Raw genomic sequence first — 27844 nt, forward strand, 5'->3', positions numbered from 1 at the left:
TCCAGCACATCATCAGCTAATTTGATTTGACACAACATATTTAATTGTATGTTTTGATGTACCTGTGACAAATAAAATTAATCTTATTTTTTCAATTACCCAGCCTCTTTCCCAGGTAATTCCTCAGTCTGTCAGTGACCTTGCAACTCTCTCCCCTCCCTCAAGCACAGACTGTTCCCCAGTGCAGGAGCAGGCCAATCTGCACCCCACTGTTCATTATGATCACAGCCGATTGGACCTACCTTTGATAGTGCCGCTGGCGATGATTCCCTCTGCTGTCCCTCCATAACCTCCAGAAACGATACTGGTCTCATTGAGATTTGGTCCAGAAACCATCACCTGCTGGAGGTCCTGCAGACCAAGGCAAGAGAACAGAACCAGTTTGAGTGTGGAGCAGCTGCAGCGGGATCAGCGGAGGGTGGTCTCTGCAACAGCATCCCGGCAATTACAGAGACCTGTGCTGTGATATACAGCACACGCTGCAGTAACTGATTGGGATTCAGCCTGAGCTGAGAGCCAGTGGGTGGAGTGAATTCAAGGGACAAGGTCTAAGGATGAATTACTGTGGGCTTTGTTAGTAGCTAGCGCAACAATTTACAGTGCCAGTGATCTGGATTCAATTTCCGTTGCTGTCTGTAAAGAGTTTGTACATTCTCACTGTGACCATGTGGGTTTTCTCCTCCCATATCCCAGAGATATACCAGCTAGGGTTAGTAAGTTGTGGCCATGCTATGTTGGCACTGGAAACATGGTGACACTTATGGGCTGCCCCCAGCACATCTTTGGAGTGTGTTGTTTCACTGTATGTTTTTATGTACAGTGACAAATAAAGTAACCTTTAACTTTTATCTTTGAGGGTAGGAACAGGTCTGCAGGACTGGGTCAGTGAAGGGCTGCAGAAGCAGTGAGTTGCATGACCACCTTTGAGATTGAGTCCGAATCTTTCAAGGTCCATTTGGACTGCGAGTTTGAGAGTTGAGATCTAAGTGAGTGTCAGTGTGTGTGAGGAAGTCTGTGTGTACAGCAGGGTTAGAGTTGGGCATGTCAGAGATATCTACAGATTACAGCCGAACCCCATCAGGACCTTGCCATCTTCTTACAACTAGCATCAGGCAGAAGGTACTGAAGCCTAAAGTCCCACACCAACTAGGTTCAGGAACAACTACTTCCCTTCGGCTAAAGTTACTATGGCAAGTAAGGTGAAAATAAATCCAAAGGGTTTCTACAGTTATATTAATAGCAAAAGGATAGTGAGGGATAAAATTGGTCCCCCAGAGAATCAGAGTGGACAGCTATGTGTGGAGCCAAAAGAGATGGGGGAGATTTTGAACAATTTCTTTGGAGAATTCACTAAGGAGAAGGATATTGAATTGTGTAAGGTAAAGGAAACAAGTAGGGTAGTTATAGAAACTATGATGATTAAAGAAGAGGAAGTACTAGAGCTTTTAAAGAATATAAAAGTGGATAAGTCTCCAGGACCTGACAGGATCTTCCCTAGGACATTGAGGGAAGTTAGTGTAGAAATAGCAGGGGCTCTGATAGAAATATTTCAAATGTTATTAGAAATGGGGATGGTGCCAGAGGATTGGCGTATTGCTCATGTGGTTCCATTGTTAAAAAAGGGTTCTAAGAGTAAACCGAGCAATTATCGACCGATAAGTTTGATGTGTGGTGGGTAAATTAATGGAAAGTATTCTGAGATGGTATATATAATTATCTAGATAAAAAGGGTCTGATTAGGAACAGTCAACTTGGATTTGTGCGTGGAAGGTCATGTTTGACAAATCTTATTGAATTTTTTGAAGAGGTTACGAGGAAAGTTGACGAGGGTAAAGCAGTGGATGTTGTCTATATGGACTTCAGTAAGACCTTTGACAAGGTCCCACACGGAAGGTTAGTTAGGAAGGTTCAATCATTAGGTATTAATATTGAAGTAGTAAAATGGTTTCAACAGTGGCTGGATGGGAGATGCCAGAGAGTAGTGCTGGATAACTGTTTGTCAGGTTGGAGGCCGGTGACTAGTGGTGTGCCTCAGGGATCTGTACTGGGTCCAATGTTGTTTGTCATATACATTAATGATCTGGATGATGGGGTGGTAAATTAGATTAGTAAGTATGCAGATGATACTAAGATAGGTGGCATGGATAATGAAGTAGGTTTTCAAAGCTTGCAGAGAGACTTAGGCCAGTTAGAAGAGTGGGCTGAACAATGGCAGATGGAGTTTAATGCTGATAAGTGTGAGGTGCTACATTTTGGTAGGAATAATTCAAATCAGACATTCATGGTAAATGGTAGGGCATTGAGGAATGCAGTAGAACAGAGTGATCTAGGAATAATGGTGCATAGTTCCCTGAAGGTGGAATCTCATGTGGAAAGGGTGGTGAAAAAAGCTTTTGGTATGCTGGCCTTTATAAATCAGAGCATTGAGTATAGGAGTTGGGATGTAATGTTAAAATTGTACAAGGCATTAGTAAGGCCGAATTTGGAGTATTGTGTACAGTTCTGGTCGCCGATTATAGGAAAGATGTCAACAAATTAGAGAGAATATAGAGGAGATTTACTAGAATGTTTCCTGGGTTTTAGCACCTAAGTTATAGGGAAAGATTGAACAAGTTAGGTCTTTATTCTTTGGAGCATAGATGGTTGAGGGGGGACTTGATAGAGGCATTTAAAATTATGAGGGGGTTAGATAGAGTTGACGTGGATAGGCTTTTTCCATTGAGAGTAGGGGAGATTCAAACAAGAGGATATGAGTTGAGAGTTAAGGGGCAAAAGTTTAGGGGTAACACGAGGGGGAATTTCTTTACTCAGAGAGTGGTAGCTGTGTGGAAGAAGCTTCCAGTAGAAGTGGTAGAGGCAGGTTCAATTTTGTCATTTAAAAAAAAAATTGGGATAGGTATATGGACAGGAAAGGAATGGAGGGTTATGGGCTGAGTGCAGGTAGGTGGGACTAGGTGAGAGTAAGCGTTCAGCACGGACTAGAAGGACCGAGATGGCCTGTTTCCATGCTGTAATTGTTATATGGTTATTCAGTTCCGTAACCAATTGGCACAACCCTAATTGCTAGTTTAGAATCAGAATCAGCTTTAGTATCACTGGCACATGTCATTAAATTTGTTTAGCAACACTATGACTACTTTAGCAATATACACAAAATGCTGGATAACTAGAGAAGGGTCTCAGCCCAAAAATTTGACTGTTTATTCATTTCCACATATGTTGTCTGATCTGCTGAGATCCTCCAGCATTTTGTGCGTGGATCTCCAGCATCTACAGAATCTCTTTGATCACTTTGCACTAAATATTTTTTTTGTTCTAATTGTGAACTTGGTTGTAAAAATACAGTCAGCCGTCCTTATCCGCAAATTCCGCATGCACGAATTCAACCAAGCACGAATTGCGAAAACCCGGAAGTGCTCTTCCAGCACTTGTTGTTCGAGCATGTACAGACTTTTTTTCTTGTCATTATTCCCTAAACAATGCAGTATAACAACTATTTTACATAGCATTTACATTGTATTAGGTACTATAAGTAATCTAGAGATGATCTAAAGTACATGGGAGGATGTGCATGGGTTATCCATTGAACCATAGAACACTACAGCACAGTACAGGCCCTTCGGCCCTCCATGTTGTGCCGACCCATATAGTCCCTAAAAAAAAGTACTAAACCCACACTACCCCATAAGCCTCCATTTTTCTTTCATCCATGTACCTGTCCAAGAGGCTCTTAAATACCCCTAATGTTTTAGCCTCCACCACCATCCCTGGCAAGTCATTCCAGGCACTCACAACCCTCTGTGTAAAAAACTTATCCCTGATGTCTCCCCTAAACTTCCCTTCCTTAATTTTGTACCTATGCCCTCTGGTGTTTGCTATTGGTGCCCTGGGAAACAGGTACTGACTATCCACCCTATCTATGCCTCTCATAATCTTGTAGATCTCTATCAAGTCCCCTGTCATTCTTCTATGCTCCAAAGAGAAAAGTCCCAGCTCTGCTAACCTTGCTTCATATGACTTGCTCTCCAAACCAAGCAACATCCTGGTAAATCTCCTCTGCACCCTCTCCATAGCTTCCACATATTTTCTATAATGAGGTGACCAGAACTGAACACAATACTCTAAGTGCGGTCTCACCAGAGATTTGTAAAGTTGCAACATGACCTCTCCACTCTTGAACTCAATCCCCCTGTTAATGAAGCCTAGCATCCCATAGGCCTTCTTAACTACCCTATCAACCTGTGCAGTGACCTTGAGGGATGTATGGATTTGAACCCCAAGGTTCCTTTGTTCATTCACACTCTTAAGTAACTGACCATTAATCCTGTACTCAGTCTTCTGGTTTGTCCTTCCAAAATGCATCACCTCACACTTGTCCAGATTGAACTCCATCTGCCCAACTCTGCAGCCTGTCTATATCCTCTTGTAACCTTCAACCACCTACAGCTCCATCCACAACTCCTCCAATCTTCGTGTCATCTGCAAACTTACTCACCCATCCTTCCGCCTCGACATACAGGTCATTTATAAAAATCACATATAGCAGGGGTCCCAGGACAGATCCCTACGGTAATCCACTAGTCACCAGGCAGAATACTTTCCTTCCACAACTACCCTCTGCTTTCTTCCTTTAAGCCAATTTTTTATCCAAACAGCCAAGGTTCCACTTATCCCATGCCTCATGACTTTCTGGATGAGTCTCTCATGAGGGACCTTGTCAAATGCTTTGCTAAAGTCCATGTAGACCACATCCACTGCCCTACCCTCATCAATTTCTTTTGTTACCTCTTCAAAAAACTCAATCAGGCTCGTAAGCCACGATCTTCCCTTCACAAAGCCATGTTGACTACCCTTGAGTAGACTGTACTTCTCCAATTGCTCGTAGATCCTATCCTTACGAATCCTTTCCAGTAGTTTGCATACCACCGATGTAAGAGTCACCGGTCTATAGTTCCCAGGTTTCTCCCTATTGCCATTTTTAAACAAGGGAACTACATTTGCCATTCTCCTCCGGCACTTCCCCTGCAGCCAAACAGGATTCAAAGATCATAGCTAATGCTCCTGCGATCTTTGCTCTCAATTCCCACAACAACCTGAGCTGTATCATGTCCAGCCCTGTTTTTAAGATCCAGTACTTCTTCCATAATCTCCACACTGTCCAGCACACAGGCCCGCTCTACTTTGACCTCATCCTGATCAAGATCCTTTTCACTTGTGAATACTGCAGCGAAGTATTCATGTAGGACCTCCCCAACCTCATCCACTTCCAGGCACGTTGCCTTCTTTATCTTTTAACGGTCCCACCTTTGTTCTCGTCATCCTCCTATTCTTCACATACGCATCGAACGCCTTGGGGTTCTCCTTAATCCTACATGCCAAGGCCTTCTCATGCCCCCTTCAAGCTCTCCTAAGTCCTTTCTTTAGCTCCTTCCTGGCTACCCTTTATTTCTCATAAGCCCCTCCTACTTCTTGCTTATATCTAACATATGCTTCCTTTTTCCTCTTGATGAGTTGCCTCACATGTCTCGTCAGCCACGGTTCCCTTTTCCTACCATTTTTTCCTTGCCTCAGTGGGACAAACCTATCCTGAACCCAGCTCAAGTGGTCCCTAAACTTCTCCCACACTGCTTCTGTGCTTTCCCCTTTGAACATCTGTTTCCAATTTACTCTCGCTAGTTCCTGCCTCATCCCTTCAAAGATAGCCCTTCTCCAGTTAAGCACTTTCCCATTTTGTCTGATTTTATCCCTTTCCATAGCTATGCTGAACCTAAGGGAGTTGTGGTCACTCTCACCAAAATGTTCCCCCACCAAGAGATCTGTCACCTGACCAGGGTCATTACCCAGAACTAGATCCAGTATAGTCTCTCCTCTCGTCGGCCAGTCCACATACTGTGTCAGGAATCCTTCTTGAACACACCTGACAAATTCAGCCCCATCTATCACCCTTGCACTCAGGAGATGCCAATTGATATGAGGGAAGTTGAAGTCACCCATAACTACTACCCTGTATTTCCTGCACCATTCTAAAATCTGTCTGCTTATCTGCTCCTCGGTGTCCCGAGGGCTATTTGGGAACCTATAGACTACTCCCAGCACAGTGATTGATGCCTTCCTATTTCGGACTTCCACCCAGACTGACTCCGTGGACACTCCTTCTGCAGCGTCCTCCCTTTCTATAGCCATGATACTATCCCTGACCAGCAATGCCACCCCCCCCCCCCACTTTTCTACCTCCCATCCTATTCCTTTTAAAACACCTGAACCCCAGGACCTGCATCATCCAATCCTGCCCTTCCTCCAACCAAGTTTCAGTAACGGCCACAACATCGTAGTTCCACGTTCTAATCCATGCTCTAAATTCACCCTCCTTGTTCCTAATACTCCTAGCATTGAAATAGACACATTTCAACCCCTTTAACTGGCTACAATTATGTTCTGTCCCCTGCCTGTCCTTCCTCATCAACTCAGAACTCTTAGCATCCTGCCCTTGTCCTTCTACCTTAATCTCTGCATTCTCATTCTGATTCCCACCCCCCTGCCAAACTAGCTTAAATCCTTCCCAACAGCTCTATCAAACCTGCCCACCAGGATATTGGTCCCTCTGGGACTCAAGTGCAACCTGTCCTTTTCGTACAGGTCACACCCGCCCCAAAAGAGGTCCCAATGATCCAGAAATCTGAATCCCTGCGCCCTGCTCCAATCACGCAGCCACACATTTATCCTCCACCTCATTATATTCCTATTCTCACTGTCGTGTGGCACAGGCAGTAATCCTGAGATTACTACCTTTGAGGTCCTGCTTTTCAACTTCCTTCCTAACTCCCTGTAGTCTTCTTTCAGGACCTCTTCCTTTTTCCTACCTATGTCATTGGTATCAATATCTACCACGATCTCTGGCTGTTCTCCCTCCCACCACAGGATATCTTGGACGCGATCAGAAACATCCCGGACCCTGGCACCTGAGAGGGAAACTACCATCTGAGTTTCTTTCCTGCATCCCCAGAATCGCCTGTCTGAACCCGACTATAGAGTCCCCTATCACTACTGCCTTCCTCTTCCTTTCCCTACCGTTGTGACCCACAGGGCCAGACTCTGTGCCAGAGTCACGGCCACTGCTGCTTCCTCCAGGTAGGCTGTCCCCCCCCAACAGTACTCAAACAGGAGTATTTATTGTCAAGGGGTACAGGGGTACTCTCTAGTACCTGACTCTTCCCCTTCCCTCTCCTGACTGTGACCCATTTCTCTGTCTCCCGTGGCCCCGGAGTGACCACCTGCCTGTAACTCCTCTCTATCACCTCCTCACTCTCCCTGACCAGACAAAGGTCATCGAGCTGCAGCTCCAGTTCCCTAACACGGTCCCTTAGGAGTTGCATCTTGATGCACCGGGTGCAGATGTCGCCGTCCAGGACGCTGGGAGACTGCAGGACCTCCCACATCTGACACCGACCACAGAAAACAGGCCTCACACACATACTACCTCCTTTTGCAATCAACAACTGCCTCACCTTGTCCCATTACCGCCGAAGCCCGTGGAGCCAAAGCCCTCTCACTCCACTGCCCGCTCCCAACTCTGCCCGCTGGATATGGCTGCCTTCTTTTTAAATTGTTCGCACTCAACTGGCTGATGTCACGCACCTGCACAGTCTGGCCTCTCTCTTCCCCAGAGAACTCAAAATGTCTTCCTGCTGGAAATCCTTAGGTGCTCTTCCGCTGCCTTCTTGTTCCGAATCAAAAACGTCTCCAGATTCCTTGCCCTTTTTAACTGTTCGCGCTCAACTGGCTGATGTCACGCGCCTGCGCAGTCTGGCCTCTCTCTTCACCTGAGAACTCAAAATGTCTTCCTGATGGAAATCCTCAGGTACTCTCCTGCTGCCTTCTTGTTCCCAATCCATGGATTATCATGGATCAGGATCGAAAAAAAATCGTAAGTTCTCTTACTAAGTAAGTCATAGGAAGTCATCCCTACCTGTGGCCATCAAACTTTACCAGCCAATAGGCTGGTCCTGGACTTATTTCCACTTGGCATGATTAACTTATTATTATTTAATTATTTATGGTTTTATATTGCTATATTTTTTCACTATTCTTGGTTGTTGCGGCTGTAATGAAACCCAATTTCCCTCTGGATCAATAAAGTATGTATGTCTGTCTGGAACAGGTACATCCAGTATTATTTAGCGTCAGTTAGTCAAATGTTTGTCTTAGTATATAATATATAATTTACCTTTCCATGCACATAAAACACTTAAAAACGTATGCTTCAGCACCAGGCTCCAGTTCAATCTATCAACAGACCACTTCCGAGTGCGCTCTCCACCGTGCCGCATTGATGTGGAGGATCAAAAACCCAAAGTCCCAAAACCCAATAATTAAACCACTGCGTTGCTTAGTAATAAATACAGCTTTCATTGGGGCAGAGCTTTTCTCACTTTATCCTTTAAAATTGTTCCGATCGTTGACTGACGTAGCGTAATGTGTTTCCAATGACCGATGGTGTTTCACCTCTTTCCGATCGCTTTATTATTTCCACTTCATTTTCAATTGTGATCGTAATTACTTTTTTGAGCAGAAACACTGCGCATTCAGAGCTCTGACGCCGAGTCCTAATGTCCAGCGCACTGAGACAGGTTAAATAAGGTCTGGGAATCCGCTGAGTCCTAAGGTTCACCGCATTGAGACAGGCTGAATAAGGGACTTGAGCATCTGCGAGGGGTCCCGGAACCAATCCCTCGCGGATAAGGAGGGCCAAATGTATGCATAATTTTTGTTTATGTTTTTCTTGTGAATGGCGTTTATCGAACACTCTGCCCCTGCATTACTTCTGCATGTTTTTCATTGTACCTGTGTGAACTTGTACTCATGCATCAGACAATAGCCTTGACTTTGACACGGTGACATCCACAGCATACACAATGCCTGGATATTAACACTGTGCTCCTCCATAGGGAGGTAATGAGTGTGGAGCAAGTTGGTTCTTTAAATGGGAAAGTGTATGAGTAAAGTTTTGGACAAAAACAAAGATCTTGTGACCTCATCGCCAACACCGTTCCACATCGTGCTGGCATGCATTTGCAATCACGTTAAGGAGTCATGACTTGTTCCCCAACATCATTCCATATCTGTTCTGGGACGTTCCTGCCTAACACGATGAGTGACCATTACCTGTTCCCCATCACCAGCCTACATCTGAACTGGGGCATCACTGCACTTACCTGTTCCAGGCTGTCATCCTCTGGCAGCTGGGCACTGTCACCGTTGCTGTGTATAGTGATCTCCATCGTGGCAGCTTTCCCCATGATCCCGTCGCTCATTGTTTATGTCTGCTAGGGACACACAGAATCCAGAGAACAGTGGATCAGTACAGGGACACCCTCAAGTCCCAAATCCTCTCCTGTGTTCCAAGTACAAAATGGTTCCCATATTGGCCAAGGGAAGCAAGAGGGGAAGGGTGGGAGTGACAGGAACACAGACACACTCTCAAACAGACTGGAAACAGCTGCAGAGGGGGCTAACTGTTCTTCCAATGATCCTCAAACCCTCATAACACACTGGACTCCAGCCCATCTCTTAAAAATCCCTGACGTATCTGTATCTACCACCATCTCAGGCAGTGCATTCCAGTCACCCACCATTCTATGTGTAAAAATACTTGCCCGTTGCATCTCCTTTGAAATTACCCCTTAGCTTAAATGCATTCCCTCTGGTATTAGACATTTCAACCCTTGGAAAAAGATATTGTCTGTCTCTCATAAACCTCTATCAGATCTCCCCACAGTCTCCACCTCTCCAGAGAGAACAATCCAAATCAGGGTTCATCTGATTGTCACCTTTGCCCGGAGGAAGAGCTTATTATTGTTAAAGGCACCAAATACAATGAAAAGTTAGTCTTGCAAACTGCCCATACAGATAAGAATACAGAGTGCATTGAGGTCTACCATATAACCATATAACAATTACAGCACGGAAAAAGGCCATCTCGGCCCTTCTAGTCCGTGCCGAATGCTTACTCTCACCTAGTCCCACCAACCTGCACTCAGCCAATAACGCTCCATTCCTTTCCTGTCCATATACCTATCCAATTTTACTTTAAATGACAAAATTGAACCTGCCTCTACCACTTCTACTGGAAGCTTCTTCCATGCAGCTACCACTCTCTGAGTAAAGAAATTCCCCCTCGTGTTACCCCTAAACTTTTGCCCCCTAACTCTCAACTCATATCCTCTTATTTGAACCCCTCTACTCTCAATGGAAAAAGCCTATCAACGTCAACTCTATCTAACCCCCTCATAATTTTAAATACCTCTATCAAGTCCCCCCTCAACCTTCTATGCTCCAAAGAATAAAGACCTAACTTGTTCAACCTTTCTCTGTAACTGAGGTGCTGAAACCCAGTTAACATTCTAGTAAATCTTCTCTGTACTCTCTCTATTTTGTTAACATCTTTCCTATAAACAAGATGGCGGCGTGATGCAGCTTGCAGCGGCCGTTCCAGAGCTGATATGTTATTTCTTAAGCGGGGAGCCGTGCGCAATCCTAATCTAATGAAAAACAGATGTGGGAGCACGAAACATGGAGGAACATCTGGAAATCTCAAGGAAGGCCCTCTTTGTTGCTGCTGCTGCTGTGAGGTCCAGGTCTCTGCTGAGAAGAACAGGCCCCCAGTCCTCAGGGTTGTGGTGCCGGTGGCGGTTGGCTGGGGCGTCTTAATATGCTCGTCAGAGGATGGAACTCGGAGAAGCTGTGCCGGAGGGGATGGTCAGAGGCTCAGAGGTTCGATGGACTCAGAGTCCACTGCAGTCAGGTTGCTTTCAGTGTGTGCTGTGTTTGCAAGGCTGGGTTCGACGGAGCTTTCAATGTGTGCTGCGAGGCCCAGTCGGGCGGCGCTGTGGAAGTCCATAGCGGGGGTATTCCTTCTGCCACCAGCATGGGATGATGAGTCTATCAGGACCCTGAGGACTAGTGGAAACTGTGTGGTGGTTTCTTTCGAACTTATGGTCTTTTAACATCTTTGGACTATTTTTACCATGCCCATGGTCTGTTTTTTTTATCAAATTACGGTATTGTTTGCACTGTTGTAACTATATGTTGTAACTATGTGGTTTTGTGCAGGTCTTGTAGCTTTAGTTTTTGGTCTTGCTTTGTCTGGTGGATTTGGAGCTCCTTTCCGGAGAATGCGTTAAGATAGTAGCGTGATATTAATATGCAGCAGCCTCTCCAGACTCTGGACTGGGGATTGCCAAACGTTATGTGGATTTTCTGGTGTAGTCTATTTTGCCATGTGCTTTGTTGATATCATTCTGAAGGAATGTTGTCTCATTTTTTAACTGCATTGCATTTGTGGTTTTTAAATGACAACAAACTGAATCTGAATCTGATAATTTGGTGACCAGAACTGTACACAATCCTCCAAATTTGGCCTCACCAATGCCTTGTACAATTTTAACATTACATCCCAACTCCGATACTCAATGCTCTGATTTATAAAGGCCAACATACCAAAAGCTTTCTTCACCATCCTATCCACATGAGATTCCACCTTCAGGGAACTTTGCACCATTATTCCTGGATCACTCTGTTCTACTGCATTCCTCAATGCCCCACCAGTTACCATGTATGTCCTATTTGGATTATTCCTACCAAAATGTAGCACCTCACATTTATCAGCATTAAACTGCATCTGTCATCTTTCAGCCCACTCTTCTAACTGGCCTAAATCTCTCTGCAAACTTTGAAAACCTACTTCATTATCCACAATGCTACCTATCATCTGCATACTTACTAATCTAATTTACCACCCCATCATCCAGATCATTAATGTATATGACAAACAACACTGGACCCAGTACAGATCCCTGAGACACACCACTAGTCACCGGCCTCCAACCTGACAACAGTTATCCACCACTACTCTCTGGCATCTCCCATCCAGCCACTGTTGAATCCATTTTACTACTTCAATATTAATACCTAACGATTGAACCTTCCTAACTAACCTTCCGTGCGGAACAAGGTAAACAATAAGCGTAACAGAATAAGATAAGGGCCTTTGTCAACTGGGATATTGAATACAAGAACAGGAGGGCCCTGGTACAACTTTGTAAAACACTGGCTAGGCCACATCTGATGTACTGTCCAGAGAGCACTGGTTAGGACAGAGCTGGTGTACTGTACAGAGAGAGGATCCTGGTGTGGCCAAAGCTCATGTACTTACTGTACAGAGAACAATGGTTAGACTTCAGCTGGCATACTGTACAGAGAACACTGATGAAGCCACATCTGATGTACTATTCAGAGAACACTGGTGAGGCCACAGCTCATGTACTTCCTGTGCAGAGAACAGTGGTTAGGCCGCCAATGGCGTACTGTACAGACAACACTGGTGAGCCCTTAAGACCATAAGACATAGGAGCAGAATTAGGCCATTCAGCCCATCAAGTCTGCTCCACCATTCCACCATGGCTGATTCCAGATTTCACTCAACCCCATACACCTGCCTTCTTCCCATATCCTTTGATGCCCTGACCAATCAGGAAATGGTCAACTTCTGCCTTAGATATACCCATGGACTTGGCCTCCATCACAGTCTGTGTTAGAGCATTCCAGAGATTCACTACTCTCTGGCTAAAAATATTCCTCCTTACCTCTGTTCTAAAGGGTTGAACCTCAATTTTGAGGTTGTGCCCTCTAGTTCTGGATACCCCCACTATAGGAAGCATCCTCTCCACATCCACCTCATCGGGTATTTTCAACATTCAGTAGGTTTCAATGAAATCTACACCATTCTTCTAAATTCCAGTGAATGCAGGCCCAAAGCTGCCAAACACTCCTCCTATGTTAACCCCTTCATTCCTGGAATCATCCTTGTGAACCTCCTCCAGACTCTCTCCAATGACATCACATCCCTTAGAACCATAGAACATTACAGCACAGAAATAGGGCTTTTGGCCCTTCTTGGCTGTGCCGAACCATTTTCTGCCTAGTCACACTGACCTGCACCCGGGCCACATCCCTCCATACACCTCTCATCCATTTTTCATATCTTTCTGAGATATTAGGGCCCAAAACTGTTAACAATACTCCAAGTGCGGCCAAGACTATTGACAATACTCCAAGACTACTGTCTTATAAAGGCTTAGCATGATCTCCATGCTTTTATATACCATTCCCCTTAAAATATTTGCCAACATTTCATTTGCCTTCTTTACCAGACTCAACCTGTAAGTTAACTTTGTGTTCCTGGATGAAAACTCGCAAGTCCCTCTGCAACTCCAATGTTTGAATTTTCTCCCCATTTAGATAATAGTCCACACTATTATTCCTTTTACCAAAATGCATTATCATACTTATCTCAACACTGTATTCCATTTGCCACTTTTTTGCCCATTCTTCCAATTTGTCTAAGTCCCACTACAATCACATTGCTTCCTCAGCACTACCTACCCCTCCACCTATGTTTGTATCATCTGCAAACTTTGCCACAAAGCCATCAATTTCCTTTTCTAAATCACTGACAAACAATGTGAAAAGTAGCAGTCCTACTACTGACCCCCAAGGAACATCACTAGTCACCAACCAGAAAAGGCCCCTTTATTTCCACTCATTGCCTCGTCTGTTAGCCATTACTCTATCCATGTCAGTACCTTTCCTGCAACGTCATAGGATTTTATCTTGTTAAGCAGCTTCATATGTGGCACCTTATCAAACACCTTCTGAAAATCCGAGTAAATGACATTCACTGCCTCTCCTTTGTCAACCCCGCTTGTTACTTGCTCGAAGAACTCTAACAGATTTGGCAGACAAGATTTCCCTTCACAGAAACCATGCTGATTTTGTCTTATTTTATCATTAGTCTCCAAGTACCCCAACACCTCATCCTTAATTATTGACTTTTTCAACCACTGAGGTGAGGCTAACTGGACTATAATTTCTTTTCTTTTGCTTTTCTCCCTTCTTAGAGAGTGGCATGACATTTGCAATCTCCCAGTCCTCCGGTCCATGGCAGAATCAGTTGAGAATCACAGGCCTGACAGTTCACAGGGAAACGGTCCAAGGGACAATCAGCTGAGAATCACAGTCACTGACAGTTCACGGGGAAACGGTCCAAGGTATAATCAGCTGAGAATCACAGTCACTGACAGTTCCCGTAGAAACGGTCCAAGGGATAATCAGCTGAGAATCACAGTCACTGACAGTTCCCGTAGAAACGGTCCAAGGGATAATCAGCTGAGAATGCAATGACCCAAAGAGGAATGAGATGAAAATCACAGTCAGTGACAGTGAACAGGGCAACAGCCCAGAGGGGAATGAGCTGAGAATCACAGACACTGGCTGTGGGCAGGGAGACAGACCATAGGAAAATTAGCAGAAAATCACAGTCACTGACATTATACCAGTCAACAGTCCAAAGAGGAATCAGCTGAAAATCACAATCACCAACAATGTGCAGGGACACGGTCCCAAGCAGTATGAACTGAGATTCACAGTCACTGACAGTCCGTGGGACAACAGTCCAAAGAAAAATTAGCAGAGAATCACAGTCATTGCCAGCTCCCGGTGAAACTAGATAAAGGAGAATGAGCAGAGAACCAGTCACTGACTTCGTGCAGATAACAATCCAAAGGGGAATGAGCTGAGAATCAGCCATTGATATTGCGCCAGTCTATAGTACAAAGGACAACAAGCTGAGAATCAGAGTCACCCACAGTGCGCAGGGCAACAGTACAAAGGACAATGAGCTGAGAATCACAGTGACCCACGGTGCGCAGGGCAACAGTACAAAGGACAATGAGCTGAGAATCACAGTGACCCACGGTGCGCAGGGCAACAGTACAAAGGACAATGAGCTGAGAATCACAGTGACCCACGGTGCGCAGGGCAACTGTACAAAGGACAATGAGCTGAGAATCACAGTGACCCACCGTGCGCAGGGCAACAGTACAAAGGACAATGAGCTGAGAATCACAGTGACCCACAGTGCGCAGGGCAACTGTACAAAGGACAATGAGCTCAGAATCACAGTCACCCACAGTGTGCAGGGCAACAGTACAAAGGACAATGAGCTCAGAATCACAGTCACCCACAGTGTGCAGGGCAACAGTACAAAGGACAATGAGCTCAGAATCACAGTCACCCACAGTGTGCAGGGCAACAGTACAAAGGACAATGAGCTGAGAATCACAGTGACCCACGGTGTGCAGGGCAACAGTACAAAGGACAATGAGCTGAGAATCGCAGTCACCCACAGTGTGCAGGGCAACTGTACAAAGGACAATGAGCTGAGAATCACAGTGACCCACGGTGTGCAGGGCAACAGTACAAAGGACAATGAGCTGAGAATCGCAGTCACCCACAGTGCGCAGGGCAACAGTACAAAGGACAATGAGCTCAGAATCACAGTGACCCACAGTGTGCAGGGCAACAGTACAAAGGACAATGAGCTGAGAATCGCAGTGACCCACAGTGCGCAGAGCAACAGTACAAAGGACAATGAGCTGAGAATCACAGTGACCCAGTGCACAGAGCAACAGTACTAAAGACAATGAGCTGAGAATCACAGTGACCCACAGTGCGCAGAGCAACAGTACAAAGGACAATGAGCTGAGAATCGCAGTGACCCACAGTGCGCAGAGCAACAGTACAAAGGACAATGAGCTGAGAATCACAGTGACCCACGGTGCGCAGGGCAACAGTACAAAGGACAATGAGCTGAGAATCACAGTGACCCACGGTGTGCAGGGCAACAGTACAAAGGACAATGAGCTGAGAATCGCAGTGACCCACAGTGCGCAGGGCAACAGTACAAAGGACAATGAGCTGAGAATCGCAGTCACCCACAGTGCGCAGGGCAACAGTACAAAGGACAATGAGCTGAGAATCGCAGTGACCCACGGTGCATAGGGCAGCAGTCCATAAGAGAATGAACTGATAATCACAGTGACCCACAGTGCGCAGAGCAACAGTACAAAGGACAATGAGCTGAGAATCACAGTGACCCACAGTGCGCAGAGCAACAGTACAAAGGACAATGAGCTGAGAATCACAGTGACCCACAGTGCGCAGAGCAACAGTACAAAGGACAATGAGCTGAGAATCACAGTGACCCACAGTGCGCAGGGCAACTGTACAAAGGACAATGAGCTGAGAATCACAGTGACCCAGTGCATAGAGCAACAGTACTAAAGACAATGAGCTGAGAATCGCAGTGACCCACAGTGCGCAGAGCAACAGTACAAAGGACAATGAGCTGAGAATCACAGTGACCCACGGTGCATAGGGCAGCAGTCCATAAGAGAATGAACTGATAATCACAGTTTCTGACAGAGCACTGAGCAACAGTCTAAAGGAGAATGAGCTAAGAATCAGTCAGTGATGGTGCGCGGGGAAACGGTCTAAAGGGGGGAATGAGCTGAGAATCCCATTCACTGATAGTCTGCAGGGAAAAGGTGTGAAGGGGAAACAACCCAAAGGGGAATGAGCTAGAATCAGTCACTGACAGTGCGCAGGCTAACGATCCAAATGGGAGACACAAAATTCCAAATTAACTAGATCTGGATCACAGCCTCTCATGTTCCATGATAATTTCATAACACCCAGATTTTGGGGAACCAGATAGCAAAAAGCAAGTAGAGAAGAGGTGATACATACAGCCTAAAGAGATGTATGGATGCACACACAAACACGGACACAGAGCAGGAAGGAGATGCAGCAGGTGAGAGCGCAGGTGACTGATGCTCAAGTCTGTTCTGTTTGCCACGTTGTGCTGCAAAAAAGAGCAATCCAAGGGCTCGGACAGCAAGAGAAACTCCAGGTTCTGACTCGTCTACTGGGAGCATCAGCTTCCCACCCTCTGACTCAGCGCTTACAGAATGCATGGCCTAACATTCTGGCCGCTCCCACATTTCAGCAATAACCTTTTCCTGCATGGCCAACTATCCGAAAACGCTAAATGTCTGTTTACAATACTGGAAGAGGACACGGTGACTGGCAGAAGTATGTGACAATAGGTGGTGCTGAAAGGGCAGTCAGCATTGCGTTCTCAGCGTTTCCCAGGGATCGCGAGGAGTATGTCAGTATTTCCAGAGGGCCCCAGTGAGCATGTCAGAATTTACAGTACTGCTGATACAAAATAGTAAACTTTCCATCTTATAAATCCGTAATGATCAATGTGATTCTGACATTGCTCTGACTTGTTTTTGTTGAGTTGTGTACTTTCATCGAAGGATCACTCTTGTTCTTATTAATGCCTGGATGGAATTGGAATTCCCCACAATGTAGTGTGATGAGCAAACCAGGCTGAGATAGGGTCCAGAGTTGACTGCCCAGTGAACTATGCTGCTAATGAGAGGGAGGGAAGAGGAGGGGGGAGGCATCCTGCTGCAGATGAGAGAGAGAGAGAGACATGATTTAATATTATGGCTCCTTGGCTGATTGTTTACCTTTGCTCCAAACACACTTTCTTTGCCTGCTTGTGAGGATTCTTGCTGAGACAGCAAGGCGGGAGCAGGTGATGGACTGCCTGATGGATGGCTGGTGCCATGCAAAGGAAGACAAAAAGCAGGTCTGCGAAGACACAAACAGACACACCACAGGCCACTGAAAGAGTGTTGTGCAGGCACGTGAAGGTGGGGGTTTGGAGGATCGATTCGGGGGAAGCGATCAGTGAGTGAAGGTGCAACCAGTGGGGGCTTGTTTGTGTGTCCACCCTTGCCTGGGTCACAGGCCTACCACTGAAGAATGGTCGTATCTGGTATGGTCACAGTCGGTGACTGCAACAGGAAAACAACAGGAAGATCGATGGCAATGGCATCACCTCTCCCTCTCTCCAACGTTACTCCAGCAACTACCTCGACTAAACTAAACTGAACTGAACTCTTCACCATCGTAAGACTATCCATTTACCCCTAGACTTTGAAACCGCTTGATCTTGATTCCTATTCCCACACTTCTGTATATATCATTGCTAACCTGTTTCATATATTTGCATTTTATAATACTGTATTACTTAGTTTACTAATAAACACCATTAGTTACAGTAATACCAGACTCCAATGTGTATTCCATTTCTGCTGGTTCGGTAACCTGGTCACAGGGTATGTAACAGTAATGTGACAACAATAAAATAATTGTGACCGTCAGAATGTGTGATGTCACGTGTGGGCTGCCTCCAGGTTCTACAGAATCAAGGTACAATGAAAAAGCTTGTCTAATACTCTTCATACAGATCAATTCGTTACACAAAACAATACACTTCATGTCATCTAAGCAGCGATGATCAATCGGATTGTGATAGGAAGTAAGCACTGAGATTTGACAGCCTTACTTCCTCAGAACAAGAAAAGATTCAAGATTGCTTAATGTCATTTCCTGTACAGAAGTGCAAAAGATAATTAAATAATTGTTACTCCAGATCCGATGCAGCATCAGAAAACATGACGACAAAATACGGAACAACATTAAAAACAACACAATAAATATCAATACGTAAGATATAAGATAGCTTATATACACAGACGGATTGTATGCCTATAAGATGATGCTAGGTACAGGAGTGTCTACATAAGGTCACTCTGACAGGAAATGATAAAGTTGTGGCGACCCACTTTCTGCACAGGCGAACCAGCTCACAAATAGCCTGCGGGCGGGGAGAGACTTTGGTAATGCACCTCTGACATTTTTCCGCCCGGAGAGGGCGGGAGCTAGGGATTAAAAGCCAGCGCCGTGAAATTTGAATGAACTAGTCTCGAAACGACTTACTAACTGCGTGTCATTGTTTCTAGCTCTGTATGTAGTACGTCGCTACATTGGTGACCCCGACTGTCCAAATGGGATTTGGACCAAAGATGACCGACTCTTCATCTGTTCACACAGTTTCACTAAAACTGCTGACTTTCTGGTTGCTGCGACCACGCGTGTGGTTTAGCCAAGCAGAAGCCCAGTTCCAGATTCAGCAGATCTCTTCTGATTCCGCGCGTTACTATTATGTGGTGAGCGCCCTTGATCAGGAGACGGCCACCCAGGTTGCGGATTTCATACAGTCGCCCCTGGAAGAAGGCAAATATGAAGCATTCAAAGCGCTGCTCATTGGGACCTTTGGCCTCTCACAGCGTAAGCGAAGTGCCCGCCTGCTGCACCTGGACGGTTTGGGAGACAGACTGCCGTCAGCATTGATGAACGAGATGCTATCCCTGTCTGACGGACACAAGCCCTGCCTCATGTTTGAGCAGGCGTTCCTAGAGCAACTGCCCGAAGACATACATCTGCTGCTGGCCGATGCCGATTTCAAAGACCCCCGGAAGGTGGCGGCCTGGGCAGACGTGCTGTGGAAAGCCAAGAGGGAGAGCGTGGCGTCCGTCAGTCAGATTACCAAGCCACACGCCCAACAGCAGACCAGACCAGGCCCAGCAGGGGGGCACACACAACACAGAGGCAGGAGTGAGGAGGCCAATGAACAGTGATGTTTCTACCACCAGCGGTGGGGCACAGAAGTCACCCTCCCTGCAAGGGACAAGGCCAGGGCCAGCTGCCGCTAATGGCTATGGCGGCTGGCCACCAGGACAGCCTTGTATGTCTGGGACAAACAGCTGGGATGCCGCTTTTTGGTCGACACCGGAGTAGAAATCAGCGTCTTACCCCCAACGGGGTACGACACCCGCAACAGGAAGCCAGGGCCCACCCTGAGGGCCGCAAACGGCAGCATGATACGGACCTACGGCACCCACACAGTGCAGCTGCAGTTCGGCGCCAGACTTCACACTGGCCACTGTGGCCCAACCACTCCAGGGGGTGGACTTCTTGCGAGCTCATAGCCTGCTGGCCGACTTGCAAAGGAAAAGACTGGTACATGCCGAGACTTTCCAGACGTTCTCCCTGGGTGAAGCCAAGTTGCCGGCCCCACACCTGGACTCCATCAGGCTGTCGGACAACGAATTCACCAGAACCCTGGCAGACTTTCCATCGATTCTGGCACCGCAGTTCACAGTGGCCATGCCCAGACACGGAGTACAGCACCACATCCTCCACGACCCAGGGACCACCCCTCCACGCCCGTGCTCGAAGGCTTCCCCCGGAAATGCTCCGCCTGGCGAAGGAGGAGTTCAGGAGGATGGAGGAATTGGGGATCGTACGGAGGTCCGACAGCCCATGGGCCTTCCCCCTGCACATGGTGCCCAAAGCAGCCGGGGGTTGGAGACCATGCGGCGACTACCGCAGACCGAACAAGGCTACAACACTGGACCGCTACCCCGTGCCGCACATACAGAACTTTGCAGCAAACCTGCACGGGGCAAGAATCTTTTCCAAAGTAGACCTCGTCCGGGGATACCATCAAATCCCGGTACACCCTGAAGACATCCCCAAAACAGCACTCATCACCCCGTTCGGCCTGTTCGAATTCCTCCGAATGCCGTTCGGCCAGAAGAATGCCACACAGACGTTCCAGCGGCTAATGGATGCCGTGGGACGCAACTTGGACTTTGCGTTCATCTATTTGGACGACATCCTTATAGCCAGCAGTAGTCGTCAGGAGCATCTGTCCCACCTCCACCAGCTCTACTCCCGCCTGAGTGATTTCGGCCTCATGATCAACCCGGCCAAATGCCAGTTCGGTCTCGACACCATCGACTTCCTGGGTCACAGGATTGCCAAAGACAGGGCAACACCTCTGCCCGCCAAGGTAGACGCGATCCACTACTTTGCCCAGCCCAACACGGTCAAAGGCCTGCAGGAGTCCGTTGGTATGGTGAACTTCTACCACCATTTCCTCCCCTCAGCAGCCTGTATCATGCGCCCTTTGTACACCCTGATGTCGGGTAAAGGCAAGGACATTACTTGGGACGAGGAGGCCGTGGCCGCTTTTGTTAAAGCCAAGGAAGCCTTGGCAGATGCCGCGATGCTGGTGCACCCCAGAACGGACATTCTGACCGCCCTCACAGTGGACACATCCGACACAGCAGTCGGTGGGGTGCTGGAGCAGCTCATCGAGGGGCGCTGGCAACCCCTGGCGTTCTTTAGCAATCACCTACGACCACCTGAACTCAACTACAGTGCCTTCGATCGGGAGCTGTTGGCACTGTATCTGGCAATCTGGCATTTCAGGTACTTCTTAGAAGGCAGGCTGTTTACTGTGTTCAATGACTACAAACCGTTGACCTTCGCGTTCATGAAGGTGTCCGATCCCTGGTCAGCTCGCCAGCAGCGACATCTGTCCTACATCTCCGAGTACACGACGGACATCCAGCATGTCTCGGGGAAGGACAACGTCGTGGCGGACGCACTCTCCAGACCAGCTGTCCAGGCCCTGGCCCTGGGGGTGGACTATGCAGCACTGGTGGAGGTGCAGCAGGCAGACGACGAGATGCCCAGCTACCGGACCGCCGTCTCGGGTTTGCAGCTGCAAGACTTCCTCGTAGGCCCAGGTGAAAGGACCCTCCTGTGCAACGTGGCTACTGGCCAACCGCGCCCCATCGTCCCGGCAGCCTGGAGGTGGTGAGTTTTCGACTCCATACACGGTTTGGCACACCCATCTATCAGGACAACCGTCCGGCTAGTCTCCAGCAAATTCGCGTGGCACGGACTTCGCAAGCAGGTCAGCGAATGAGCCAGAACGTGCATGCGGTGCGAAACAGCCAAGGTGCAGTGGCACACCAAAGCCCCGCCGCAGAAGTTCGAACTCACCCGCCAGAAATTTAACTACATTCATGTAGATATCGTGGGGCCCCTACCAGTGTCCCGAGGAGCGCAGTACCTCCTAACTACGGTAGACCGGTTCTCGAGATGGCCAGAGGCGGGCCCGCTCACTGACACATCTGCCGATTCCTGCGCCCAAGCGCTAATTGCAACCTGGGTAGCACGCTTCGGGGTACCGGCCCACATTACCTCCGACAGAGGTGCCCAGTTCACCTCCAGCCTGTGGTCGGCTGTGGCCAGCCTGTTGGGAACGCAGCTGCACCACACAACTGCTTACCACCCACAGTCGAACGGACTGGTGGAATGCTTCCACCGTCTCTTGAAGTCAGCTCTGATGGCCCGCCTGAGAGGACCTAACTGGGTGGACGAGCTTCCCTGGGTCCTGCTTGAACTTCGCACAGCACCCAAAGAGGATCTGCACGCCTCGTCGGCCGAGTTGGTGTACGACGCACCCCTGGTCGTCCCAGAAGAGTTCATACCAGCCCCAAGGGGGCAAGAGGAAGAACCCGTAGCAATCCTGGACAGACTACGCGAAAGGCTCGGCAACCTGGCCCCCGTATCAACTTCACAGCACGGACGGACCCTGACCCATGTACCCAAAGGCCTGCAGAACTGTAAGTTTGTATTTGTACGAAGGGGCGCACACTGGGCACCGCTACAGCGGCCGTATGAGGGGCCGTTCAAGGTGATCAACAACAACGGGTCCATGTACGTTCTGGAGGAAAGAGGAAGTTTTCACGGTGGACCGACTCAAACCAGCCCATGTGGACTTGGCGCAGCCGGTTGAGGTTCAGGCATCGCGGCGCAGAGGCAGACCTCCCAAACAGAGGCTGATCCAGACTGTGGACATTGGAGCATATATTGCCAGTTCTTTTGGGGGGGGGGGTTATGTGGCGACCAACTTTCGGTGCAGGCGAACCGGCTCACAAATAGCCCGCACGCGGGGAGAGACTTTGGTAATGCACCATCGCTACAAAGTAGTAGTAGTTGGGGGTGGGTTAATGGGTGGGGGTGTTGATCAGCCTTACTGTTTGGGAAAAGTAACTATTTTTGAGACTGGCGATTCTGGTATGGATGTTCTGTAGCCTCCTCTCAGATGGGAGTGGTACAAACAGTCCACGAGCAGGGTGGGTAGGATACATGACGTCTATCCATCATGCAAATACGTGTAACCGCCTTGCAGTTGACATCAGTCTGACTTCAGCACTGAAGGAGAGGTGACTGCAGACCATCCCTACAGAAGCTACCCAGTGCAGCTCTGCTGGCACTCGTCTGGTTCAGAGGCAATGGCTCTGCTCAGATGGCAAGTTCCAGAGACAACCTCACTTCAACCTGAGCCACCACAGACTCAGTCACCTCTCTCCAGCAGTATTGTTCATAAAACAGATCCAACAGCAGACGCTCCAAAACAAAAAACAGACCTCAGTGAACAGCTGCCCCTCCCTCACCATCATCCTCAATGCAGGAGGGACAGCGACATCAGGGGAGGATGGTGCCAGTTATTGGGGGGCTGGGGTGAACGAGAGAGTAGATACAGGAGCAGCAGCAGGGTCAGGAGAGGGAGTGCAAAGGGAAGCTGCTAAAGAAGAGGTACACTGGTATGAACAGTGAGGAGAGGATTGGGGAGAGTGGGACTTACGATCGGACAATGGTCGTGACACAGGAACTGGAGGGATCGGGTGAGGATTAGGGAGAGTGGGGGGTTACAACTGGGGAGTTACTTCAGTGGTTGGTAAGTTGATGGGGAAGATCTTGAGAGACAGGATTTATGAACATTTGGAGAGGCATAATACGATTAGGAAGAGTCAGCATGGCTTTGTCAAAGGCAGGTCGTGCCTTAAAAGCTTGACTGAATTTTTTGAGGATGTGACTAAACACATTGATGAAGGTAGAGCAGTAGATGTAGTGTATATGGATCTCAAGAAGGCATTTGACAAGGTACCCCATGTAAGGCATATTGAGAAAGTAAGGAAGCATGGGATCCAAGGGGACATTGCTTTGTGGATCCAGAATTGGTTTGCTCACAGAAGGCAAAGAGTTGCTGTAGATGGGTCATATTCTGCATGGAGGCCAGTGACCAGTGGAGTGTCTCAGGGATCTGTTCTGGGACCCCTACTCTTTGTGATTTTTATAAATGACCTGGATGAAGAAGTGGAGGGATGGGTTAGTAAGTTTGCTGATGACACAAAGGTTGGAGGTGTTGTGGATAATATGGAGGGCTGTCAGAGGTTACAGCGGGACATTGATAGGATGCAAAACTGGGCTAAGGATTGGCAGAAAGAGTTCAAACCCAGATAAGTGTGAGGTGGTTCATTTTGGTAGGTCAATTTGAAGACAGAATATATTAATTGTAAGACTCTTGATAATGCGGATCAGAGGGATCTTGGGGTCTGAGTCCAGAGGACACTCAAAGCTGCTGCACTGGTTGACTGTGTGGTTAAGGAGGCATACGGTGTATTGACCTTCATCAACCATGGGATTGAGTTCAAGAGCAAAGAGGTAATGTTACAGCTATATAGAACCCTGGTCAGACCCCACTTGGAGTACTGCGCTCAGTTCTGGCCACCTCACTACAGGAAGGATGTGGAAACCATAGAAAGGGTGCAGAGGAGATTTACAAGGATGTTACCTGGATTGGGGAGCATGCTTTATGAGAATAGGTTGAGTGAACTTGACCTTTTCTCCTTGGAGCGACGGAGGATGAGAGGTGACCTGATAGAGGTGTACAAGATGATGAGAGGCATTGATCGTGTGGATAGTCAGAGGCTTCTTCCCAGGTCTGAAATGGCTAACACAAGTGGGTACAGTTTTATGGTGCTTGGATGTCAGGGGTAAGTTTTTTTTAGGCACAGAGTGGTGAGTGTGTGGAATGGGCTGCCGGTGACGGTGGTAATGAGGATACAATAGGGTCTTTTAAGAGACTCTTGAATAGGTACATGGAACTTAGAAAAATAGAGGGCTGTGGGTAACCTTAGGTAATTTCTAAATTAAGTACATGTTCAGCACAGCACTGTGGGCCGAACGGCCTGTAATGTGATCAAAGTTTTCTATGACACTGGTAAGAGGGGAAAGGTGAGGACGGGGGAGAGTGGCGTTACAACTGGGAGATGTACTAGGGGTGGAGTGGGGAAAGGGAGAGTGGGGGCTACAGTTCGGACACTGGGATGGGGGGAGTAAGGAGTGGGGAGAGTGGGGGCTACAGTTAGGACACTGGGATGGGGGAGTAAGGAGTGGGGAGAGTGGGGGTTACAACTGTGTCATGTACAAGGGGTGGGATGAGGAATGGAGAGAGTGGAAGTTACAGTCGGACACTGGTATGAAGGGTGGGGTGACAAATCAGGAGAGCGGGAGTTATGGTTGGGCCACAGGTAGGAAGAGTGGGGTGAGGAAAGTGAAGAGTGGGGGTTACAACTGGGACACTGGTACAAAGTGGGGTGAAGAAAAAGGAGTGTAGGGGGGGTTACAGTTGGGATACTGGCATGATGGGGTGGGGTGACGAATGGGGAGAGTAGGACAGTGGTACAAAGAGTGAGGCAAGGATTGGGGAGAGTGAGGGGTGGTGAGGGTTATGATTGGACACTGATACAACAGGTGGAGTAAAGAATCGGAAAAGTGGGGATTAGGATTCAGACATTAATACAAGGGGTGGGAGAGGATTGGGGAGAGTGGGGGTCACTATTTGGATATGAACGACGGGTGGGGAGTGGATTGGGGAAAGTGGGGTTACGATTCAGACACTGATACAAAGGGGGTGTGACTTTTGGGAAGAGTGAGGGTTACAATAGGGTCACTGGTACAAGAAGTGGGGTGAGGAATGGGGAGACTGGGAGTTATGATTGTGACACTAATATGAGAAATGAGGTGAGGAATGGGGAGAGTGGGAATTACAGTTGTGACACTGATACAAGGGGTGGGGTGAGGGATGGGGAGACAGGGGATTACGATTCAGACACTGGTACAAGGGGTGGGAGAGGATTGGGGAGAGGGGGGGGTTACTGATCGGACACTGGCATGAGTGGTGGGATAAGGAATGGGGATAATGGGAGTTACGGTCGGACACTGGCACGAGGGGTGGGGTGAGGATTAAGGAGAGTGGGAGTTAAAACTCCTAATGGAGAGGATTAGGAAGAATTGGAATGAAACGTGGAACACTGGTATCAGGAGAGGAGGGTGAGGATTGGGAAGAGTAGGGGTTACAGCTCGGACATTGGTTTGAGGGGTAGGGTGAGGATTGGGGAGAGAGGGGTTACAGCTCGGACATTGGTTTGAGGGGTAGGGTGAGGAATGGGGAGCGAGGGGTTACAGCTCGGACATTGGTTTGAGGGGTAGGGTGAGGATTGGGAAGAGTAGGGGTTACAGCTTAGACATTGGTTTGAGGGGTAGGGTGAGGAATGGGGAAAGAGGGGTTACAGTTCGGACATTGGTTTGAGGGGTAGGGTGAGGATTGGGAAGAGTAGGGGTTACAGCTTAGACATTGGTTTGAGGGGTAGGGTGAGGAATGGGGAGCGAGGGGTTACAGCTCGGACATTGGTTTGAGGGGTAGGGTGAGGATTGGGAAGAGTAGGGGTTACAGCTTAGACATTGGTTTGAGGGGTAGGGTGAGGAATGGGGAAAGAGGGGTTACAGCTTAGACATTGGTATGAGGGGTAGGGTGAAGAATGGGGAGAGAGGGGGTACAGTTGGACTGGTATGAGGGGTAGGGTGAGGAATGGGGAGAGAGGGGGTACAGTTGGACACTGGTATGAGGGGTAGGGTGAGGAATGGGGAGAGAGGGGGTACAGTTGGACACTGGTATGAGGGGTAGGGTGCAGAGTGGGGAGAGGTGGGTACAGTTGGACACTTGTAAGATGGATGGGGTGCAGAGTGGGGGAGAGCGAGGGTTACAAATGGGACACTTGTACGAGGGGTTGGGCAAGGAATGGGGAGTTTGGAGATTACAGTTCAGACACTAATAAGGGGGACTGTGAGGATTGGAGAGAGTGGGGGTTACCACTGTGACACGTACAAGGGGTGGGGTGAGGTTTGGGCAGAGTGGGGGGTTACAGTTATGCACTACTATGAAGGGAGGGGTGAGGATGGGGGAGAGTTTTATGTTGGGACCCAGTCCAAGGGTGAGGAAGAGTGGAGCTTAAGGTTCAGACATTGGTACAAGTGGTGGTTGGAGAAATGGGGAGAATGGGGGTTAAAACTGGGACACATATGAGGGGTGTGGTGAGGATTCGGAAGATTGGGGCTTACAGGACAGCCACTGAAACAATGGGCGGGGTGAGGATTGGGGAGAGTGGGGGGTTACTGTTGGACACTGGTACAAGAGGTAGGCAGAGAACTGGGAAGAGTGGGGGTTACAGTAGGGGCACTGGTACAAGGGGTGTGTGAGAATTGGCTAGATTGGGGGATTAAGCTTGTGTCAGGAATAAGATGGGTGGGGTGAGGAATGGGGAGAGTTGGGTTACTGTTGGCATACTGGTACGAAGGGTGGGGTGAGGAGTGGGAAGAATGGGGTTTATTGTTCAGACACTTGTATAAGGGGTGGACTAGAGATTGGGGAAGGTGGGGGTTACAACTGGGACACTTGTTTGAGGAGTGGGCTGAGGATTAGGAAGAGTGAGGGTTACAACTGAGACATTGGTATGATGGGTGGGGTGAGGAATGGGGAGAGTGGGGATTACGCTCAGACACTGATAATAGGGGTGAGGAAAGGTTTGGGGAAATGGGGTTACAGAAGGGGTACTGGTGCGAGGAATGGGAAGACGGGGGTTACAACTGGAACACATACGAGGTGTAGGGTGAGGGATGAGGAAAGTAGGGGGTTACAGTTGGGAAATTGGTCTGAGGAGTAGTTGAGGACCGAGCAGAGAGGGAGTTACAGTTGGGGCCCAAGCACCACTCCCTCCCCACCAGCAGTTACTCTCCACCCTGTCATACCCAAGCCTGTGCAAACTCCTCACGCAGGTCAGCCCTCCCTCTAGCACATACACAGCTCTTATACAGACTGCTCAAAACTCACACTGAGCCACGTCACCAGCCACCAGTCTGGGGGAGGAGGGGAGTGGCAGCCTGTTTGATCAGTGGACTTTGTACACGTGTGAGCCATGAATGGTTCAGCAGCCTCTCTCGCTCGCTCTCACACACACAGTATGTGCTGTACACAGTATTGCAG

At 48.2% G+C, this 27844-nt stretch overlaps 1 protein-coding gene across 9 annotated transcripts in view; it reads right to left on the bottom strand.

Annotated features, from left to right (window-relative positions):
• Positions 1-27844, bottom strand: part of LOC132390966 (arfaptin-2-like) — a 150425-nt gene that overhangs the window by 109271 nt on the left and 13310 nt on the right. For 5 of the 9 annotated variants that reach the window (XM_059963514.1, XM_059963513.1, XM_059963512.1 and 2 more), the window contains exons 2-3: positions 9213-9320; positions 243-351 (exon numbers count right to left, since the gene is read on the bottom strand). In XM_059963514.1, coding sequence (XP_059819497.1) covers positions 243-351; positions 9213-9311 — 208 coding nt within the window. In that variant the 5' untranslated portion in view covers positions 9312-9320. Of the gene's footprint in view, positions 1-242; positions 352-9212; positions 9324-17435; positions 17560-27844 lie in introns of all 9 variants that reach the window. The other 4 variants (XM_059963507.1, XM_059963510.1, XM_059963509.1 and 1 more) reach the window with 3 other exon arrangements.

Source organism: Hypanus sabinus, chromosome 3, assembly GCF_030144855.1.
Source record: "Hypanus sabinus isolate sHypSab1 chromosome 3, sHypSab1.hap1, whole genome shotgun sequence".
In the NCBI taxonomy this organism is placed as follows: Eukaryota; Metazoa; Chordata; class Chondrichthyes; order Myliobatiformes; family Dasyatidae; genus Hypanus; species Hypanus sabinus.